This window comes from Drosophila obscura, unplaced genomic scaffold (assembly GCF_018151105.1).
Source record: "Drosophila obscura isolate BZ-5 IFL unplaced genomic scaffold, ASM1815110v1 contig_198, whole genome shotgun sequence".
Lineage (NCBI taxonomy): Eukaryota > Metazoa > Arthropoda > Insecta > Diptera > Drosophilidae > Drosophila > Drosophila obscura.
The window spans coordinates 448,791-471,493 of NW_024542787.1; the positions used below are offsets into that span (position 1 = coordinate 448,791).

The 22,703-nt window shown below is 43.1% G+C and overlaps 1 protein-coding gene across 1 annotated transcript in view; it reads right to left on the reverse strand.

Moving 5' to 3' along the window:
- Positions 1 to 22,703, reverse strand: part of LOC111076699 (leucyl-cystinyl aminopeptidase) — a 227,761-nt gene that overhangs the window by 22,229 nt on the left and 182,829 nt on the right. Inside the window, exons 10-12 of the mRNA XM_041593718.1 lie at positions 11,331 to 11,514; positions 11,065 to 11,258; positions 10,698 to 11,012 (exon numbers count right to left, since the gene is read on the reverse strand). Of these exons, the coding sequence (XP_041449652.1) occupies positions 10,698 to 11,012; positions 11,065 to 11,258; positions 11,331 to 11,514 (693 nt within the window). The remainder of the gene's footprint in view (positions 1 to 10,697; positions 11,013 to 11,064; positions 11,259 to 11,330; positions 11,515 to 22,703) is intronic.

Genomic DNA, 22,703 nt, shown 5'->3' on the forward strand with positions numbered 1-22,703 from the left:
GACTTGACACCCGCTTTCCATAACCCGACAAAATGAGGAGAGCGAGGCGGGATAAATTTCCAGTCTATTCCATCACGGAGGCAAAACGAAGCGATGACAGAGACGGTTGGCTCACTATTAAAAAATTGGCAAATCTCCCATCACGTGCTCAGCGAACTTTGCCTTTGTCCGGAAGCAACGGACGCATTTGCTTACGACGCTTGCCACCAATTTTCGACCTACAACAGGCCAACACTTCTGACGAAGCGAGGCTAGTAAAGCCAGTGGTCCAGCATGCAAGAATTTTTCGTGATAGAACGTTATGATTGCCTTCGTAATCGGATGACACTTCGGCAGCAATATAGGGTGCTTTGCATCGTATTCTACGTTCGAATTTTGAAGCCTCCCGCCTACGCGAAGCAGTCCATCAGCATCGAGCAGCGGATGCAACGAAAGTAGTTTGCTCCTGGCCGGAAGTGCTTTACTGGCGATGAGTGCGTTGAGCTCATCAGCGAAATTAACTTTCTGGATACTTTTAATAAGCAAACGCGTGCCTCCGTCCAGCTTGTGTACGGTGTGCGTGGCACTTGAACAAATAATATCCTTGCTTCGAAGGGAGATAAAACGATAAATATATCCATAGACACGTTGAAGCTTGCCAAACGAGTTTGTATACTTGAGGACACATGAGAGGTCCGTTACAACTGTTCCAACCAATGCCCTCTGTCTGTGTTCTGGTAGGTCTTCAGCTGTCTGAGCATGAGAAGGCCATCCTGACGAGTCCGATAATAGGTACGGTGGTCCATTTAGCCACAATTCCAAATCTAAAAGCTCTTTTGGAGACACTACATTGCCGGTTTAAAATCCGTCGGCACGTGATGCCACTCCATTTCCCTTGTCAACTCCTGGATTTGCGCTATTCTGTTGGAGACAAAAACGTTATAATTTGATGGGGTTTCACGTATCCAAGACAACACAATAGTTGAATCCGACCAACAGTGGAAATCGCAGGGTAACGAGATGCTTTCTTTTACGCTTACGACGAGCTCAGCGAACAGCAAAGTGGCGGAAAGTTCCAACTTGGGTATGGTTAGCGTCTTTAAAGGCGCTACCTTGCACTTCGAGCAGAGTAAGCTGGAAGTGGTAAGTCCTTGGCTGTTCGATCTTATGTAAACGAAAGCACCATATGCGGTCATGCTGGCGTCTCAGAATGCGTGCAACTGTAGACATGAGTTCGGGAGCATGACAAAACGAGGGAATTTATAGTTCTGAATTATGCGTAATTGAGATGTCATGTCTGACCACACTGTTTACAAAGGTTCAGGCAGTGCATCATCCCATCCTAACTCCTCCTTCCACAAGCTCTGTAAGAATATTTTGGCTTGAGACAGAATAGGTGCTATTAACCCGAGGGGATCTTAGAATCTGGCTATAGCGGAGAGGACATAATAGACATAATTTGCGAAAAATTGAACAACAGGCTATCTGAAGTAGGATCACATATAAGCCCCAACACCTTCGCTATGTCCGTTCCATCATGAAACTTGAGGAGCTTCTCCCTGTCTTCCTCCGGCTCCTCATCAAGCACTATAGGCTCATTGGAGCACCATTTACGTATGGGAAAGTGTCCTCTATGCAGGAGATCCTTTACTTGTCGCTGGATCACATTCACCTCTTCAATTGTGTCACCACCAGACATGAGATCGTCCACGTAGAAATCCCTTCTTACAACTTGAGCTCCTATAGGAAATGATGCCTCCTCGTCGGACGATAGCTGGTGCATGGCACGAATTGCCACAAAATTCCATACGTCGCGGTCTCCAGCTTGTACACCTTGATTTCATCAGTAGGCGCTTCGCGCCAAAGGATGCATTGCAAATATTTATCCGGGTGAGATATCCGTACACAGCGATACATCTTGCAGATGTCTCCACAAAGTGCAATCTTGAAGAGCCTGAACCGAACCAGTGTGTTGAATATTTTTGGCTGAATGGTTGGACCCGCCATCAACAAGTCCTTGAGGGAACGCCCGGATGTGGTCTTTGCGGATCAATCGAAGACAACACGTGCTGCTGCTGTCGAGTTTTTGAACGCACTGATGCGGCAAGAAAAACTGCGCCAATTTCTGTGTGTTAGAGGCCAAAGACATGTGCCCTAAGTCTAGATATTCCTGAAGGAACGCGCTATACTGAGCATTTAGTGACGGATTTCTTAGCAACTTTGTCTCAAGACCATTGAATCGACGAAGAGCGAGACAGAATGAGTCTCCAAGGGCCTCAAAACCAGCAGAAGCCAAGAGCCGAACAGAATATTGACCATTTTCCAGCCGAACACAGTTGTCCTTGAACAATCGCTCGCAGAGTGTATCCTCACTTGATGGAACTGCAATGAGCAATGTATGATGCTTTATTTGACATTGCTTACAATTTGCAGACTTGCACTGCTGCAACCCATGACCCTTGCGCAAACAATTGAGGCAGAGATGCATTTTCTTTGCTTCCTTGTCCTGCAAGGTAGGTGCCAAATTCAAAAAAATGCTGCATTTAGTTAGGATGTGGTCCTTTCCGTCACAAAACAGACATTCAGCGTTATAAGATTTAGTAGACGAGGCAATAAGGACATTTTGGTTAGGATTTTGCTTGCTTTTTCCCACCTGATGGCTTGATGTTTGGGTAACCAACGCATTTTCCACATTCTCCATCATCCGGCAGCGCCTTTCCAGAAATGAAGTCATGGTGCTCCAATTTGACAGCTTGGTGATCGGCAAGTCTTCTTCCCATTTTTCCCGGGTCTTGGCATCCCTCTTCTGTGCTACGATGTGAATGAGAAATCCATCTAAACTTTCCTCTGTTGATGCCAACGACCGAATTGCACGCAGATGAGCATTGATCTTATTGCTCCCGAAGACTCCTGGCAGATCCCATCTCAACACCATGTAGCCCAAATATCGCCGTTACGTGTGTCTGGAAATGAAGGAGCTTGTTGTCGAAACGATTAGTAAGTAATTGTAAAGCTTTGGCATAGTTCGCAGCGGATATTTCGAGGAAACGTATGGTTTCTAGTGCTACCCCGTCTAGGCTAGCACGTAGATACTGGAATTTTGCAATGTTAAAATCAGCGTACATTGTTTCATCATTGTTATTCGCGCACGTAGATCAGCCTCGTCAAACTGAATTATGCATTCATCGGTAATAAATGTGCTCATAGCCACGAGTTGGCGCTGGATCGACTTCGCCTTGGCTCTGTAAAAATCAACCTCTTTAAGGCCAGCAGGCAAAGCATGACCAATATCATGGTTTTCTGCCATTTTATTAGCGTCACAAGAAGTTCACGCACAAATCAGAGGCACTACTTAAGTTTTCAAAGGCAAAATGTAACATCCTGTATGCGCGGGCCAGCTGAAATCAAGCGACGAAAAACCAACGGTTCGATTTTAGTTCTTCTTTTGCCTTAGCTTCTCAGGGCTTTGCACTGCGCTTGAACTACTAACACACGCGCAACAAAAACCGTTTCTAGGCGGGGTGCTTGCACTCATCTATGAGACCGATGTCCATATATATATGTACATATAAATGTATATAGGCTTTTTAAACGCGAACCTTTCACTGAACTTCAGCCAACGGCTGGTAGTTACATGATGTAGAAATCACTGATTTATATCCTTAAACTTTACTGAAAAGACAAAAAAGTACTAATTTTTGTATGGGTTTTTATTTGGTGTTATGTTGCTACAATTTTCAATCAGATTCCCTTATGAGAGTCCACACACAGTCGCCCAACATATTCTCATTCCAAACACCTTGATACCGTCGTTCCATAGCTTTTAATTGTTGGTGAAATCTAAGTGGGAGTGGATGGAAATGGATTTTTAGTGCCATGTTGGCTCCAATTTTGTCATGATTCTCAATTAGGTCTTGAACGATATTAACGTAATCATCACTCTTGCTGTTACCAAGAAAATTGTTTGTAACCAGTCGGAATGAGTTCCAGGCTGCTTTTTCATTCGTAGATAAAATATTTTCAAATCCATCATTTTTTATTAGTTTTCGAGTTTGGGGGCCATCAAATACGCCTTCTTTATCTTTTTCCAGCGACAGACGTGGAAAAATAGTTTTTACGTAATAGCCTTTTTACACTGGGCGCGTCTGCTATCGATATCGGCATAGACGCAATGAAGCAGAAAAGGCGTTTACATTGGAAGACGTGCGTCTTGAATTTGGATTTGGGTGTTTGATGACAAGGAAAGATACACAAATTTTTGAAAATCAACAGAATTAAGCAAGACGTCAGGAAAATGGACGAAAAAGAATTGATTCTCATATTTAAATATTATTTTCAGACATTTCATTGTAGAGTTTGTGGGAGTTCTTCTTCAAATTATGAAAACCACCGAAGTTCGTCTCCAGCAGTGTCTTAATGGCATCAGGGGGTCAGAAAAATTTCAATAATAATACAATCAGTTTCAAGTATTTTATTTAATGACTTTATGTATATTTTCACCTTTTTGCACAATCATACATTTTTAGCGCCAAAATTTGATTTTTGATCTACAATTTTTTGTTGTTATTAGTGGTGATAGTTGCGCTGATAGGCAGAAAATACCAAAAATGAGCAAAATCAATCGAACATACCGAATAGACGCACATGAATCAGACACTGACGCAACTTTTTGCCACCACTAGGGCCCTATGCTTAACCTATGTAAAAAAAACTGCGTCTTCGCCAAGACGCAAAGAAGCATGACGCAGCCCCAGTGTAAACGGCCTATTACTCATCGATAGGGAAGGGTACCCTATTTTATAAAACAAAATTAAACTTTTTCATTAGTCTCAGCTTAATGTGTAATGGTGGTAAAATAACGTCTTCAAACTTCACGAGCGCGGTATTTTGTAATTTTCCAATGTATTTTCCTCCCATTTTGACCAGAGTTTTCTTGAGTAATGCTCAGTTCTAGCTCAACTATCCAATAGGCACAGGAAGCAGCAGTATTTTGTGTAACCACATTGCAATCCCTATTACTTGGCTATGACTTTTAAGTTACACCAATTGGTGTTTTTTATATTTTATATTTTCAAACAATTTAGCCATTGTTTGATATTTTTCCTTCAAATTAATAGCATGGGCGATGGGAACAGACGGCTTGTGTAACAAAAAAGCCTTACTGCTGTCAATACCCACCAGTTGTTCCTGTGAAAGAGGCTTGCAATATTTATATTCTCCTGATTGGTCATTAATTGAATCCGTTGTTCCAAGCAACGAAGACGACATCTCCTCTTTTTTGCGTTTTAGTGGCGGTATTTCCTCTAAAATAGGAGCAGGAAGCAAGGCTGGTCAAGGCTTCACCAGGTTGTTTTGAGTAACCTCGTTTCATGGATCTCCCGATTCCAGTTATATTGAATGAACAAAAAAACATTCAAAGCCGTGAATCTTTGGTTTTCTCGTTTTGGTTAAACGGCTGCAACTTGGCCGTTTATCCATGATTCTTATAGGCCGTTTACACTGGGGCTGCGTCATGCTTCTTTGCGTCTTGCCGCAGACGCAGTTTTTTTTACATAGGTTAAGCATAGGGCCCTAGTGGTGGCAAAAAGTTGCGTCAGTGTCTGATTCATGTGCGTCTATTCGGTATATTCGATTGATTTTGCTCATTTTTGGTATTTTCTGCCTATCAGCGCAACTATCACCACTAATAACAACAAAAAATTGTAGATCAAAAATAAAATTTTGGCGCTAAAAATGTATGATTGTGCAAAAAGGTGAAAATATACATAAAGTCATTAAATAAAATACTTGAAACTGATTGAAATGAAATTTTTCTGACCCCCTGATGCCATTAAGACACTGCTGGAGACGAACTTCGGTGGTTTTCATAATTTGAAGAAGAACTCCCACAAACTCTACAATGAAATGTCTGAAAATAATATTTAAATATGAGAATCAATTCTTTTTCGTCCATTTTCCTGACGTCTTGCTTAATTCTGTTGTTTTTCAAAAATTTGTGTATCTTTCCTTGTCATCAAACACCCAAATCCAAATTCAAGACGCACGTCTTCCAATGTAAACGCCTTTTCTGCTTCATTGCGTCTATGCCGATATCGATAGCAGACGCGCCCAGTGTAAAAAGGCTATTAAAAACAATACCTCAAACGACGCCTTATTAATGCGTCTATCTAACACATGTCAAAAAATATTTTTTTTTTTTTTTTAATCGCTAAAGCGAATTGAGTGGTCGCCGACGATGAATCTGCAATGACCAGATACCAGTGGGTATGGTGCTATCGATGATTTGTTGTGGAGGGCACACGGTATTGCTTTCGATGATTCCAAGTTCCACCATCCATGGGAAACAGCTGTTGCTTAAGATGATGCTCGGTGTGAAAATTTGTTTACTTAAATTAATGTGAGGTGTAAATAACTTTTAACAAGGTGGACATTAGATTCAGGTGCTTAACAGGTAATCTATGCACAAGCTAATCATTTAGTTTGACAGTGGATTCGATGATGATGAGGATAACTTTTACGAGGAAATTAATAATAGAATGTGATATCTGTTTGACACTGTAAGGCCCGGAAGGTAGTGGTCATTGTGACTGCTTTTAATGCAACCATGTTTAAAGGTACAAAGATTAAATGATATGTTTGTTTGAGATAGCGGTTTGTATGAAAATTATGGGAGAAGAAATACCAACAGAGGCGTTTTTTAAGGAAAGTTTTAGGAACAACAGAAGGCTGCTTCCTCATGGTGACTCGCGGAAGTGCTACGGAAGAGTTGCCTAACCTGAGTTGATCCCATGTGCTTTGATTCGAATCTCCAAATTGGCCTCATCAATATACTTTGCGATTTCTTCTGAAAATAGGGCTCTTTTGTGAGTAATAAGTCATGTTACTAACATCGCTTGAAAATCTTGTACTTTTTTCTAATACGGCATGTCTCTGGCAGTAGAAAATTTCGTGTTCGCATACATGTCGAAAACACTGCAAACTTCACAGAGGAATTTCTGGCTGACCTGTGTACAAAGACTTGAATAAATTGGGTATTCCTCAGTGCCTGGTGCTGGTAATAATGACCTTAATATCTTTTGGCATAATAATTTCATCAGCCCAGTGCTAGGTTTGACTGGAGTCACATCGAACTATAACCACTTGAAGCTAAAATATCGTATTCTTTAATTTTTTGATATTTCTTTGATCTCATTATGTTTTATTTCCATATCTGGACCTGTCTGTAACTGTTCTAATTACTTCATTGATAGCGTTGTGAGATATGGTTAGCATTCTACCCACGCTAGTCGAGCAAATTTGGCACTAGAAACGTGAGCTTTTAGTTACATAGCAGATGTTCTTATGACCGGGTATCCAGTGCAAAATAAAGTTGCTAGTGAAGGAATTGTCTATGTTGAGGTGTATGTTCGTCTGTTAAGGTATGAATTTGATTCATTGCTTCAGAGCCTTTAAGGCCCCTTGACAATGACCAGAGACTACAGTTGTTATGGTGATATCTGTTTGTTGTGGAGGGCATGCACGGTACTTAAGATGATGTTCTCGTGATATTAATTCTACAAAGTAACTGTTAGGAGGAATGATTTTCAATCTTAAATTTATAGCTGTTGTTGCTAAGGGTATAGGTAATTATACACTATCCTATTCACCGTTGATGGAGTGTATTCAGTGGCGTGAGTTTTACCAGGCAATCTAACAATCCACTTTCAAGTTGGCTTGAATGTAAGGCGTTAGATTCTTCGTTTGATATGTTTTTTTTTTTTCCTGTCAAAGACTAAGAAACAAATTGACATGTTTGCTTGAGACTTAGTTTGTATTAAAATTTTCACAGAATAATTGCAACAGAAGGTCTCTAGATTCTTGGTACAACAGGCTGTCCTAAAGTGAGCTTCCGATAGCACCGAGGCTGACCTAATGTGTCGGATTTGCACTTTGACCTTAAGCAGCTCTCAAATTGGCCTCATCAATGTGTTTAGGCGGTAAATACCAGCCAGAGCAAAAAAGGTGCGTAGATCTTTTTGGAGGGATAACCCTTGATGTTATCAAAGGCAGTCCGAAAATCTTGTAGTATTAAGAGATTTGCTAATCTGCCAATGTTAGATTTGAAGAACTGGTAATGGCGTGTTCCTGCTGAGATCTGATGAAAGATTTGACAGATGTTGCAAGAGATTTCTGGGTTTGAGACCTGATTTAATGGTGGTTACAGGCATGTAGCAGAAGCTGACTTTTGTCTGACCTTTCCTGATTTTGGCGCCAATGTGCCAATTTGTCACGGTTTGGCACTAGGAATCTCGCTAAAAAGTTGATGGACCTATATCGGAAAACTTTAATTTTTGCATGTTACCGAGATGTTGTTATTCCTTCCCCTCCAGCAACCTTAACTGCTAATTTGCTTGATTGAAGCTTGAGAGCTAGATCCTGACAGACAAATGAAAGTTATGGCGACCTTTGGCCTGTAAGTTGTTCCTAGCTTCAGTTATGTTGTACCACTGGGCAAACAGACAACATAAAGTTGCTAGTGAAGGAATTGACTAAAAATTGCGTGTATTTCGTTGTTTTGGACGAATTGGATCCCAGGCTTTTCAGAGCCTAAGGCCCCTAGACTATCACAGGGCACTACAGTTTATTATATCTTTTTTTAGCCGATAGAGACCGCCTTTGCAGCTGTGTCGAAAACAGAAGAGGAATTATTGTCTAGCTAATACCTGTAGCTGTGTGTTACTCAGGCTAATGACGGGATACCTAAACCTACCTACCACCATTGATGGAGGCATAGTGGAGTGTACTCTAGACCCACCGACAAGTGGTTGAAATATGTCATTACATTCTTGTTTGAGACTGTCTTTGTTTTAGAGTGAGTTTCAGGTTGCAGCTTAGGATGTGTTTGTGTTTTTTATTTTCAGTATACTGTGCTTGAAGGGGTCCTACAATTTTTTGCGGCTTTGTAAGCACCTCGGCCCGTGTTAGTCAGAGTGACAGAATACATCAACAGAGTCGGATATAGAACTCTGACGGGAAGCAGGTCTCAGGACCGGATTAGCAGTTGCCTAGGGCCCCCCCTCGGGCTAACAGCAAAAAATTTGTTGGAAAACACACATGCAGGCAGTCCGTTTGTGAATGAATTAAGAAATATAATAGCCAATGATAAACATACAAATTAATCAAACAGACATACAATTTTCTAGTTTTTATTTGAAATGAAAAATTTGAAGGGATGCTGCAAGTGGAAATTTGGAGGGCCCCTGATTTAATGGTGGTTACAGCCATGTAGCAGAGCTGACTCCGGCCCTGAATAGGTCCCGATTTTGGTTTTAAATTTGTTAGAGGACACAAATACAGGCATAGTTACAAAAGGTGACGGTTTCCTATATCGGAACAGCTGCAAGGCGGTCTCTCTCGGTTAACCGAGAAAGCCGAGTGCCCTGGCGAAGCTATTGGCTCCCGCAGATGGCCTGGGATTGCCAATTAAGACAAATTTCCTGACAGAGCAAGATTTTTAGTCGATTTGACGCCTCTATGTGTTGTTTGCTTAGTGGTTGTACCCAGTTGAGATGATGGCAAAATCATCAGCAAACTGAATTACAGTCGTATGGCAATCATTGATTTGATGCAGCCTTTTGGTGTACAGATTGAAAAGTATAGGCGAGAGGCAGGAGCCTTGAGGCAAACCACCATTGACTTCTTTAATGGAGTCACCAAGTTTTAAGAATCTTGATGAGAAGAAATTAACAATCCAATCTGTATATTGCGTAGGAATGTGTTCATGATCCATTAACATTTGTAGGGTTTGTAGATTAACACAGTTATATGCATTATCTATGTCTACAACGACAGTTACAACCGATTTTCCCCGTTTTTTCGACTTTTCCTGAAATTTTTAAAGTCAAAATTTTGGTGAAAAATACTCCACTCAAAGTTCTATGCAACCAGCTAAAAGATACTTAAGTTATGTGAAAAATAGAAGAACTACCTCTGAAAAAAATACCAAATTAAAAAAATTCGTTAAAAAATAACTAAACTAAAAAAACATTTTACTTAAAAAATTGGTAAAACCCGAAATCTATTAGAAAAAGTCATTTTGGTTCACAGCGGGAAAAAAAGTTCAATTTTGTCGAGTAGTGTTATTGCGCGCGTTCACCAGGACAACTTGATCAGCGATCAGTGATTGATCTCATCCATCATGTTTTGAGATCTGGTGAACGCGTATGATCCATACCTTACTATCACTTCGTCGCCAATACAATCGGCTCAGAATCTAAACGAATCTTCGAAGATTCGCGAGTCGCAACAAAAAACAGTCAGGTTAAATTCGAATATTTCTTCTAAAACTGAAGTATTATTCTGATTTCATGATATTTTATTAATTTGGCTTTGTTTGTTTCTTTTTCTTTATGATTAAGTGCGTACTCTAATCGATATGTCAACTATCGATATAAGCCAAAAGATATCAATCATACACGAGACCAATAGATTGTACCATTTTCACGATCCATTTCTCAAAATCTGATCCCTGAATTCTTGCATCAAAAACACTAAATTATCTGCGTTTACCAACACTATTGGCAGAAATCAATCACTGATCGCTGATCAAGTTGTCCTGGTGAACGCGACCATTATTAATTTTTGAGACTGCGAATTTCTAAAAATGTATTCTTATTCTTACATACATTTGCTGAAAGGAAATTATATACTTACATATGATATAGAATTGAAGTTCTTACCTTTCTTGAATAAAAGTCCAATGCTTGAAAACAAATTTCAATAAAGATGTATATCCAACAGATCCGCCGCTTAAAGCATTTAAAATTAATAATATGTCGTTCTCGGTAAAATTGGAACTAGCACCCAATAGGACCAACTCTAGTAGATGATTAATCTTTTCATGATCCGATGGACAGCCAACGAGCATTTTCAATAGAAAAGTTCGTTCACTTCGTAGACGGGACTTTGGGAACTGGCTTACATGTTTAAGTCCAAATTTCCATTCTTCCATCGAACCCCATTTAAAAACAGGACAAATGTATTCTTTAGGAATCCTGAAATAAAGTTTATTATAGTTATATACTAAAAATAGTTATTTACACCAACCGATCAAAATTAGTATCAGATTTATTTATCCACATTTCAAATGATTTTTGTCCTGCTGCAATACATGGCTGATAACCTGCACGACACAAAAATGTCTTAGCCAATTTCCGCATCTCTGTTTTCCAATGTTCTTCATTTTCACTTTCAGGCCCCAGCTCCTCGTATAAAGGAGTCAACAGAGTTGTAGTATATTGCTGAAAATGTGAAAATTGTGCACTATGTAATTTTTAGTATGTATATTAATTTTATATTTTCCGCGTATGTACCTCAAATTTTGTATGAACTTCAGACATATCGATATACCGCCCAAAATGGTCTATAAATGTAAAAACAGGACTCCAAACAATATGATTGCGCTCATATTTCATGAATAAAGTCATATTAAAAGCCGTTGCAAAACTTAATTCGCCTGCATAAGCTAGATTCCAGGCGTCGTGTAGTAATTTAGCCCTATAAATTATTTTCACATATTTTCAATTGGAAAATGCATATAAAATATTTGTATCAATATAGGTATAAATATTATTATAAAGTATTATTTATTTAATTTTAATGTGGAACTTAATTCTAAATTATAGGCATAAATAATATGTAGATGCTTGCCCGGATCGGAACGAAATAGGGAAAGTTATGTATATACAGGCAGGCTCGGGTGTTCCGCTTCGGAAAAATTTCCGATTTACCTTTTAAAACGGAAAGTTAGTCGCTCCCGAATTCCTAAATCGAACGAGAAGGAACGTGTGAGTCGCTTCTGTGGACCAACTCTACTTTAATACCCGTATGTGAGCTTATGATTTATGAAGATTTAAAAAATTTTATATATTACAATTTTTTCCTACATCTCTTATCTACATCTACAATGTTGATTCCACTTCTGAAATGTAGATTATACATACACAATGTAGATTCTACATCTTTTCCGCAAAGGTTGTGCATTGCACAGGGCAGAGTGTGTGCGAGCGAGAAAGAGAATGAGTAGTGTCAGCAGCTCCGAAAGAGGTGGGGGAAAGAACAGAAAATAAATTTTTTTATTTTGGCTTTACTAATTATTTTTCAGTTGTCCTTTGTGGGGGCGGAATTTTGAAATACATTTGTAGCAGTGTAATATAACATTAGCTTGGAAAGAAGATTTGGTCGCTCTAGCTCTAATAGTTTCTGAGATCTAGGTGACAAACAAGACGGACGGACGGACAGACAGACATGGCTATTGATGCTGATCAAGAATGTATATACTTTATCGCGACGGAAACGTTTTATAGTGTATTCATGCAGTGTGTTTAAGAACCACCCTAAAGACGGATTGCAATGTGATGCGGTCCCAGCGGCGGTCACTGTCGTGGCCCAAAAGTGATGCGTCTGCATCCAGCTAGAGAACCTTATCAAACAGCTACCGCCGCCGTCCGAAATCCGACGCGTCATATTACAGACCGGGGCGGTGAGTCACCTGCATGGAGGTAATGCCTCCTCACTATTTCATATAAATATAAGTTACTTTTCAATAAAGAATCATTTATAAACCAGAACGCAAGCCTTTCATATCATGGCGATCCTGCCTAATCCGGCAACCTAAAACAAAAATAATAAAAACCAGTTCCTGCCTAATACGCCAACAGATACTGCCTACTATGGCACAAGGACTCAACGAGGATGAGCATAAGCCATGAGGCAGCGGTAAGGAAGGCGCTTAAAGAGTGCCCAGCAGCAGACCGCCGCCGTCCAAGCCCTAGCCAGAAAAAGGCTTCAAGAGGAGCGGCTCTTGCCATTGGTTGATCAAGTAAACAGAGACCCCCCACCCTCCTGGGTAACTGCTAGTGCCATTTGGGCACGCATCGACAGACTGGAAGAGGAACAGCGCAAAAAGCACCAACAAAAACAGCATAATCAGACGAGAGAAGACAAGGAAGAGCTAGAATAATAATAATAAAACCTACATGGAAAAAAAAGAGTGCCCACGCAGGAAATTTTCTGGCAAAAGGCGAAGTTCGCCGCCAACATAAAAACAAAACAATAATATAAGATTATTTTAACCAAAATTATATATTTTGGTAAAAACCTAAAAATTTAAATTAATTTAAAATAATAAATACCCACATTTAAGAGATCAACATTTTAAGAAAAAAAATATCCAGAGAACAATTGCAATTTGTGAAAGTATATTTGTTGCTTTTGATTATTGTTCGTTTATTGCTAAGCGCCGGCCAATGGCAGCGCAAAGAGAGCAGAGCTAATCTCTTACGCACAACATTGCTTACCTGACTCTGCGCTCTAAAGTCATTTGCCCCTTCCCGAAACTCGTCAGCCGACGAAGGCTGTGAGGGAGGCTCGTCTGCGCAGCAGATACATTTCCAAATCTCGTATCATCCAAAAAACAACGTATCGTCGGTTGGCACACTGACCTGACTACCATATCATTACTATTCTTTATACAAAAAACCCATTTTTTCTCGCTTCAACACGGTGCACCACGGATCCACCTGTTGCTAACTCTTCCCACTCGCGTTGCATGGCAAATAAAGAAAACTAATATAATCAAACAAACTGTGTTGTGAATTAATCAAAGTATAAATTTTTTATTTAACTCTATGCCATTGAAAAAGCTCAATAGCTTAACATTTTTGTGACCCCGATGACTTGATTTATATATATATATATATATATATATATATATATATATATATATATATATGCCTCGCAAATAACACTTGTCGGTTGCTTAATTCGCTTTGTACCACGGTTTTTCGGTTCGTCGTTTGTGCACAAGCAACATGAACGGTTCTCGCGTCATCTGCTTTGCGGTTTTGCTTGCGGTTGTTTCGTTTCGGTTTTCGGTGCTCTAAGTGTATATGCCATTGTTGTTGTCAGCTGCACTTACTCAGTTCTTTTAAAACTGTGAACTTTCGCTGCTGGTCTGTAGAACTGTGAGCCCGTGTGTTTGAGCGCTGCGATCGAGTCTACAGTTCCTGTAAAACTGTTCGAGGTTATTCACCGGCTATTAACCTCTCCGTGCTTCAGAAACTTTAACCCAGTGCTTCGTAAACATACCCAATGGCTTCTAATAGCACCCCTTTAATCTTGCCCCCTCACCATTGTTCGTCGATTCGGAAGCTGCATGCTACTAGCGCAAGGTGCAATCCATGCTAGGGGCAGCACGGAGAATCGAAACGGCCGTCGGCAAGGAGAGGATTGGCGAGCTCAGTGAGGAGGAGCTGAACGTGAGGCTGAAGTTGCTAGCGGATCTTGAAGCTTCATTCAACGGGCACCATAATGCCCTGGAGAAGATTGATCTCGATGAGATCGGTAGTCCCTTGAGGGATGAGTTTGACGAGTGGTCATGCTGGAGATTCGCATGAAGCGGGAATTAAACAAGCGGCAGCCCACAATGATACCATGCTCAACGGACAGACCATATAAGAGAGGCCCCAACTACGGTCGTAGTGCAAAGTCGGCCACGCCTGCCGGAGTTGCAGCTTCCTGAGTTCAGTGGGGGCTACGCTCAGTATTCCTCGGTTTGGAGCATGTTTTCATCCATAATAGACCAGGATACCGATTTTTCAAATGTGGAGAAGCTGCAGCCCCTCGTTGCTGCCTGAAAGGACCAGCACTAGACACTATTTCGTCTCTAGATTTCACACACGCCAGCTAACTCATCGCGCTAGACCTCCTTGATACGCGTTTTAATAACAAGCGTTTAATTTTTCAGGCGCATGTCACAGACATTTTGGGTGTGCCGCGCATAGAGGCTTCGTCTGTGTCCCAACCTCGGTCCTTGTCGGACACTGTGAATGCTAATCTTCGGCCCTTGCAGAGTATGGGGACAACGGAGCAGATTGAAGACTGTATTTTGATACACAGCCTGCTGCAGAAGGTGGACAGCGCTACTCAAGCCATGTGGGAGGAAACGTTATCGCTGGATAGCATACCCACAAGCCAACAATTCACCGCTTTTCTGGAGCAAAGATGTCAGAAGTTGGAGAATCGGGAGCACGCTATGGCAATGTATACGCCTGGCATTCAGGTGGGAAAGATTAAAAAAGTACAGAGCAACACTAGAAGTTAGTTTGTAGCCACTGAGTCTGTGCCTCTTGAGTGTCTATTTTGCAATACTGCTGGCCATAGTATATATACCTGCGCGCTGTTTGGAAATCTTTCGCCGTCGCTTCGCCTTCGTCTTTGCCTGAATTGCCTAAAGGCTGGCCATCAATTGCGCACTTGCGCAGGTCATCAACTTGTCGCCACTGTGGTAGCAAACATCACACGTTATTGCATTTAAACGCCAGACCCTCGTCCACGAAACCCGTTGTCTCTTCATTCCCGCACCCTGAAGCGCAGGCACAGTCCTCAGCTGCCTCTCTGGTTGCACCGAACTCCTGCAGGGATGTTATTCTCTTAGCCACTGCACTTACTATCCAGCCAAAGCTGCTACATACGATGCTTCGGTTCCGTAGGTTCCTCATTGCGCTGACTGATGACATTTGCAAGATGTACAGGTGTGTCCGAATATCTGAGCCGGACAATTACCTGCCGTGCATCTTATGGAGAGATTCCCCTCACGAGGATGTGAAGGCGTTCAAGCTCGACACGGTTATTGGCTCGGGGAAGGTTCCAAATTCGGAAATGGTGCTCCAACGTCCCTGACGTACTTGAGGGAATTCCTGATTTTCCTTCAGTTGGTATGGAAGGAGCAGCTCCAACTCTCTGCGAGAGTTTGTCCACCCCTGAGCTGTTTAGATTTCCTCGTCTGGCAGTTCTCCCCAATTCAACAGTGGAAGTTCACGGGTGTTGTGACGCCAGCCTAGACGCCTATGGCGCATGTATTTACGTTGTGTCAAGGACAAATAATCGCGCGCACGTGCAACTTCTGTGTGCGAAGTCTCGGGTCGCCCCTCTTAAGGTATTGACGGTGCCCAAGTTGGAGTTATGTGGCGCTGACTTGCTTTCTCAATTTATCAGTGAGATACAGCAACTTAAATTGTCCACTGGAAGATTCTATTGCTGGTCCGACTCCACAACTGCCTTGTCTTGGGTGTGCAATGACCCATCAATGACGAAACTGATCGCCAGCAGAGATGGCGTTTCCAGGGTAGCTGAGCTCAAAACGGCTAAGCGCCGGCCCATTGCAGTGCAAAGAGAGCAGAGCTAATCTCTTACGCACAACATTGCTTACCTGACTCTGCGCTCTAAAGTCATTTGCCCCTTCCCGAAACTCGTCAGCCGACGAAGGCTGTGAGGGAGGCTCGTCTGCGCAGCAGATACATTTCCAAATCTCGTATCATCCAAAAAACAACGTATCGTCGGTTGGCACACTGACCTGACTACCATATCATTACTATTCTTTATACAAAAAACCCATTTTTTCTCGCTTCAACACGGTCCACCACGGGTCCGCCTGTTGCTAACTCTTGCCCATAGTCTTCCCACTCGCATTACATGGCAAATAAAGAAAACTAATATAATCAAAGAAACTGTGTTGTGGATTAATCAAAGTATAAATTTTCGATTAAACTCTACGCTATTGAAAAAGCTCAATAGCTCAACAATTATAATCAATGATAATAATCATTTTTTAATTTGAATTTAATGAATTCCTAAACATGAAATGCATTTAGTAAGCAGCGAAGCGCACGGGTCTGCTAGTAAATCAATAAAGATGGGAAAAACAACAGTCAAAAGAAGAAACCCCAAACGCCAATGAGGTAAACAAGATCCAAATTGTTGACCAGACCGAAAGAATTAATGAATTGTGGTTTCTAATCTTGATATTGTTTATTGTTGTAATTTAAATATATAATATGCATCATAAAAGCCTTAAGAAAAGGCATATGTCCCGCGCTAATGAACTTGACAGACAAACAAACTTCAGATATTTAACGACCTTCAGGAATGGAATGGGGAGTTATTAGGTCAAAAATAATGCAGGCTGGCACTTTCTCGACAATGAGCGCGGCGGTATCGAAATTTTTTTCCAGTTGCACTAAAGCAACTGGACGAACGGATACCGTGATGTACTATTCAAATAGAGGGTATCGTGGAAACAGAGGACGTTTCCAGGGTACCCGAGGTCGCGGTACCAAACAATTCCGCGTAAACTACAACACTCGGTACTATTACCGAAACAAAGGTAACCCACCAAATAATAGCCGAGAGGGCTACCAAAATGTCCGCGTTGTAGATAGTGAAGCAAATGCGAAAAACGCTTGTTCGCAATAATAATTGTACAGTATCCGATGCAAATACGGAAAATTTTGACGACATTCAAATATGAATATGTTGAAATATTTGCATTAGAAACTGAACCGATAACAGTAAACAACTTTTATGAACAAAAATTAAAACTAATAAACGATGAGCCAGTTTAAGGCCTGTCTCCAGCACCGCGGAAAATTGCGGCACGGAATTTGCTAGTTATTCCGTGAAAGTGTGGAACATAGCTATGTGAGGACCCATTCTGGGAGCCTCACAATCTTATATACCTACGTCCATAAAACACAATTAAATATATTCATATCATAAGTTCTCGTACTGAAACGATTACCACTCATTATGTGACACTGAAGTCAAGTCAAGTCACTGTCCTACCCCAAATAACCTCTCTCGAAGGTTCCGTCTCTGACGGGGCATCGATACTCACTATGCCCCAATACTATGCCCTCCAGTCTCAGCAGTCTCAGCAACTTACAAATAATCTGTAGGTGACCCTGGGCAGACTGAGGTATGTACCCCAGCCCAAGAACACTACCTTACAGATGGCGCCCGAGCAGGGACTGTTGAGACAAACTATATGCTATTTTTCTGGAGGATTACACCCTTCGTGGCGTAAAGACCCATCAGTTCAAAACATAGGTAGCATCGCATACAACCGATTGGAAACATATATGGTGGCAATAGGAAGCGTGGTACGAAAAGAAAAGCCCGGCAGCAAGCAAGCAAGGCAAAAAGCGTTAGCGGATAGAGTAGATGAGGCAGAGAGAAAACCACGCGACAAGAGTATCGAGCAGCAGCAAACACAGCGTAGCGCAATAATCTTGCAATCGCCGTTATGTTCTAGCGAAAAGGGTGGATGAGGAAGTACAAAAGTACAGCTCAGCAGCAAGTACAGAACAGCTCAAAATTTTTGCAGTCTCCGTTAGTTTTCAACGACAAAGTAGATGGGAGAGAGAGATGAGCAAAACGAAGAGTTCGGCGATCCCCGGGAACCTCAGACTAAGCCACGTGGAATCCCAGCGCCGCGTACAGTAGCACCAGAGCCTAGCGTCGGTGAGTCCCCGTTAGATATCGAAGACGAAGAGAGAGAGCCCAGATATGAGAGTAGTTTCAGACTTCGACAGTAGGAATAGGTAGAACAGTTCGTCAGCAATATTCATACAACTCTTTCCTTCCCACACTATACGCACCCTACGATCTTCGTGTACCTATCTAACCATTCATCCCTAGCTCTCCCGCGTGGTGTTCTCGGTCGAGTCCAAGACGTCGACGTCAGCAGAGGCCTGACCGTAGCCAAACCCAATATAAGCAGGGCTCCCTGAGACTGGAGACACAGTTATTCCCAGTCATCAGTCAGAGCACAACGTATATAAACACAGTTCTTCCCAGTAATCGGTCAGAGCACAACGTATATAAACATAGTTCATTGGTCGGAATACAACGAATATACCAAGTGCGTTGATAAAAACGGTAACAAAAGCGAATACGGAAACTACGATCAGTACGAGTGTTTGACTGAGTGCAACTCCTCACGTGTTTTCCAAAGTTAAGCGCTCAGAGAACTTACGGATTCGGGGCAGGAATCAACTATCGTAGCACTCTTGAGCACCGTCCCGTTCTGTTTGCAAAGCCCCGTGTCAACGCCGTCCCAATATTTTGATCGTGGCCCTTCGTAGTCCCACTCGCCCCGATACCGGTACCCACGTGTTAACTCCTCGTGTCCCGCGTCAGACATTTCATTATAAACCACGTGAAGCATCGGTGATCCAGGTTAGCTCAAAATGGGAGTCAAGTGGATTTCGGTCAGGCGCAAAAACGAGTTGGAACTTATTACTGCTGCGTTCGGGTTGGACAGTGCTGGAACGGTCGAAGAATTGCGACGTAGGCTGGCGACATTCGCCCACAAAGATGATCTCCCTGACATGGTACGTGCTCGGTTGGCGGAATTAGAAGCCCAGTATGGAGTTTCCGTGACTCCCGATGTCAAGCTCCTATCTCCCCGTCCTCCTACACACGCGCCCCTTAGTTTGCAAATCGACCCAACAACCATGTACGCTATGTCACCCGCTATACCGGCCCCGGTTCGTCGGTATCCACTGCGCCGCCTGAGAGACTGCTCCAGAAGAACCCGGTAGTATCAGCGAAGGTACCCAGCCGAAGTGAGGAACATTTCAACGCCGCACTAGTCGAGAAAATGGTTCGATGGGGGATCGTGTTCAACGGCTCGGGCGATCCACTAAGTTACCTGGAACACGTGCAGGAGAGAGCAGCTACTTATAGAGTGGATTTCCAACACTTGTCCCAAGGAATCCTAGTACTTTTGACAGGACGAGCCGAGAGCTGGTTTCGCACAAGCCGCCTCAGCGGAGAACCATGGGAGACCTTTCGCAAGGAGTTTATAGATTTTTTTCTACCGCCCCGATACTTTCAACGACTAGAGGACGACATTAGAACCTATTTCCAACGACCAAAGGAGGCATTCATGATGTACCTTGTGGACATTCGACTGATGATGCAACGTGCCGGCTACACCGAGGCCCAAGAGCTGGAACGTATATACGACAACATGCTTCCGGAATACCAGCTATTTACAAGGCGCAAGGACTTCAACACGATGTCGGAACTGACCCATTTAGTCGTGAACTTCGAAGTAATACGGAGCAAAGGAACATTGCAACTTCCAGGATACGCAAGTTAGGCACCAGGCACACGCACTCAAGGGAGTGCAACCAACCACAAGTCCTATACTGCTGGGACTGCGGACGCCGTGGACTACGGACAATTACGTGCTGTCATAAGAACTCGTCGGGAAACGGACAGGCGCTTCGTTCGGCCGGGGACCATACGAAGGACGCCACACCAGCCCCGAGACAGTAAAAGACACCCTTCGGCTGGAGAAAGGACGGATTCGGGCACAAGTGACCATGGAAAAAGAGAATCTGCTCGCAACACTAGACACAGGCGCTACACGGAGCTTCGTTAGCGAGCGAAAAGCACTAGAACTGGACAATGGACAGAGTATTACCATGGTACGAACAACGATCAGACTGGCGGTTAGTTCCCTCAAGGAACTGACTCAAGCGCTGATGGCAGACATACGATTAGGAACGCAACAAGTAAAAATGCCGGTACTAGTGATGAGGGATGTACTCGATGACGTTCTCCTTAGAATGGATTTTCTATGTGGAATCAACGCGACCATGAACTGTAGAGGAATCTCCTTACGCCTGGAATTCAGACACGACCAGTATAGCGGGATTCAAGGCAAAGGAACCACACCGAGCCTGGATCAGCTTACGAACATCGACACTCGGACCAACAACAGAAGCGAACGTACAAAGCATCTTGACCCAGCGAGGAACGACGTACCAAACGAGGAGTACATGGCCGCCCTTCCGAGATCAATGATGGTAAAATGGAGGAAGCTTGCGAGAGACGTTTCACCGAACGAAAGGTGCGAGGCTGGTCCTTCAAGGGACTCCCGGAATTTCGATGAGGCGACGACCCAAGTCGGATACCAATCCAAATGGGCATCAATCCTCCCCAGCCCCGACAGCAGCGCTATGCAGAGAAACCCATTCCGAATACACGAGGCCCAACAGCGACCCGAGAAACAGGTTAGATTTGAGACCGACACAGACGACAATTACCAGCAGCCGACGACCAGCAGATGGCAAAAAAAACACAAGGCGCAACATTGGCCACAGTGAGTATACTACAGTAAGTGGACCCCTTAGACCCTACGCTCGAGCCCGAAGACAACGAACCGATGGATCCCATGACTGCAGCCTTTTTACAAAGAGAATTACAGAAATTCGATGGTCTTACCGGGATATCCAACATAGCTGAACATTCAATTATAATGCGGGACGACAAACCAATAAAACAAAGATATTATCCTAAAAATCCAGCGATGCTGGCCATCATTAACAAACAGGTCGACGAATTGCTCAGGGATGGCTAAATCGAACCTTCGAAGAGCCCACACAGTGCACCCATTGTGCTTTTAGGTAAGAAGACCGGAGATATCAGGATGTGCATCGACTTTCGACAATTAAACGCACGATCAGTCCCCGACGCGTATCCACTTCCTAGGATCCAGCACATTTTGGAGAAACTTAAAGATGCCAAGTATATATCTACCCTGGACTTGAAAAGTGGCTATTGGTAAATCCCAGTTGCTCCCACCAGCCGCGAGTGCACCGCGTTTACAGTGCCAGGTCGCGGATTGTTTCACTGGAAAGTGATGCCCACTTCACTCCGCTCCCGCAACCTTCCAACGAGCACTGGATAGCTTCATAGGCCCGGATATGGAACCTCACGCATTCGCCTATCTTGACGATATTATCGTCATCGGGACCACATTGGAACATTTTCCAACGACTACGCAGAGCCAACCTTCGGCTAAATCAGACCAAATGTAGCTTCTTTAGACGCAGCTTGAAATACTTAGGACATGTCATCAGCGGGAATGGCATACATACGGACCCTGACAAGATCGCCGCCGTTCGTAACCTTAGGCCCCCGACCTGCGTCAAGGAACTCCGGCGGAGCCTGGGCATAGCTTTTTGGTACCGCCGGTTTGTTCCAAACTTTTTAGGGATAGTGGAGCCCATGACCGCACTATTAAGAAAGGATCGAAAATGGAAATGGATGGGAGAGCAAGAACAAGCCTTTGAGGAGCTGAAGATCCGATTAACGGAAGCACCAGTCCTCGCCTGTCCCGACTTTCGGGAAAGTTCAGACTGACGCCAGCGAACATGGACTAGGAGCCTTTCTCACACAAAGGATACAGGGAGAAGAAAGGGTAATAGCATACGCGAGTCGACGATTATCAAAAGCAGAAGAGAACTACTCGGTCACCGAGAAGGAGTGCCTTGCGATTGTGTGGGCCATCCGCAAACTCCATTGCTACTTGGAAGTCCTTCGTTTCTAATACAAGGTCGCGAGCCAAGACTTCCAGGCGCCTTGTATGATGAAGTTACACCAGGAACAGGAACCAGCATCGTCGAACCTGAGACCAAAGCCCAACAGATGAGAGACGTGTTCCAGATAGCCAAGACCAACAGTGACCAAGCAACCGATGAGCAAAGAAGACATTACAACCTCCGCCGACGGGAATGGAAACCAGTTATCGGATCACTTGTACTACAACGACGGCACACACTGTCTAAAGCATCGGAAGGCTTCGCCGCTAAATTGGCCTCGAAATTCGAGGGGCCCTTCCGGGTAACCAAATTTCTTTCCCCAAATCTTGTTCAATTGTAGATTCTCAACGGACGCAAGCGCCGCACAGCAAGTTGAAAGCATTCCACTAAGACGGCGATGGCAAGGAAGATGACGAAACGGAAACGATAGATGACGACGACCCTGACCAGCAGGCTGGATAGCACCGATGACCACGAAGCATACCCATACCGATGACCAACAATGCAGAC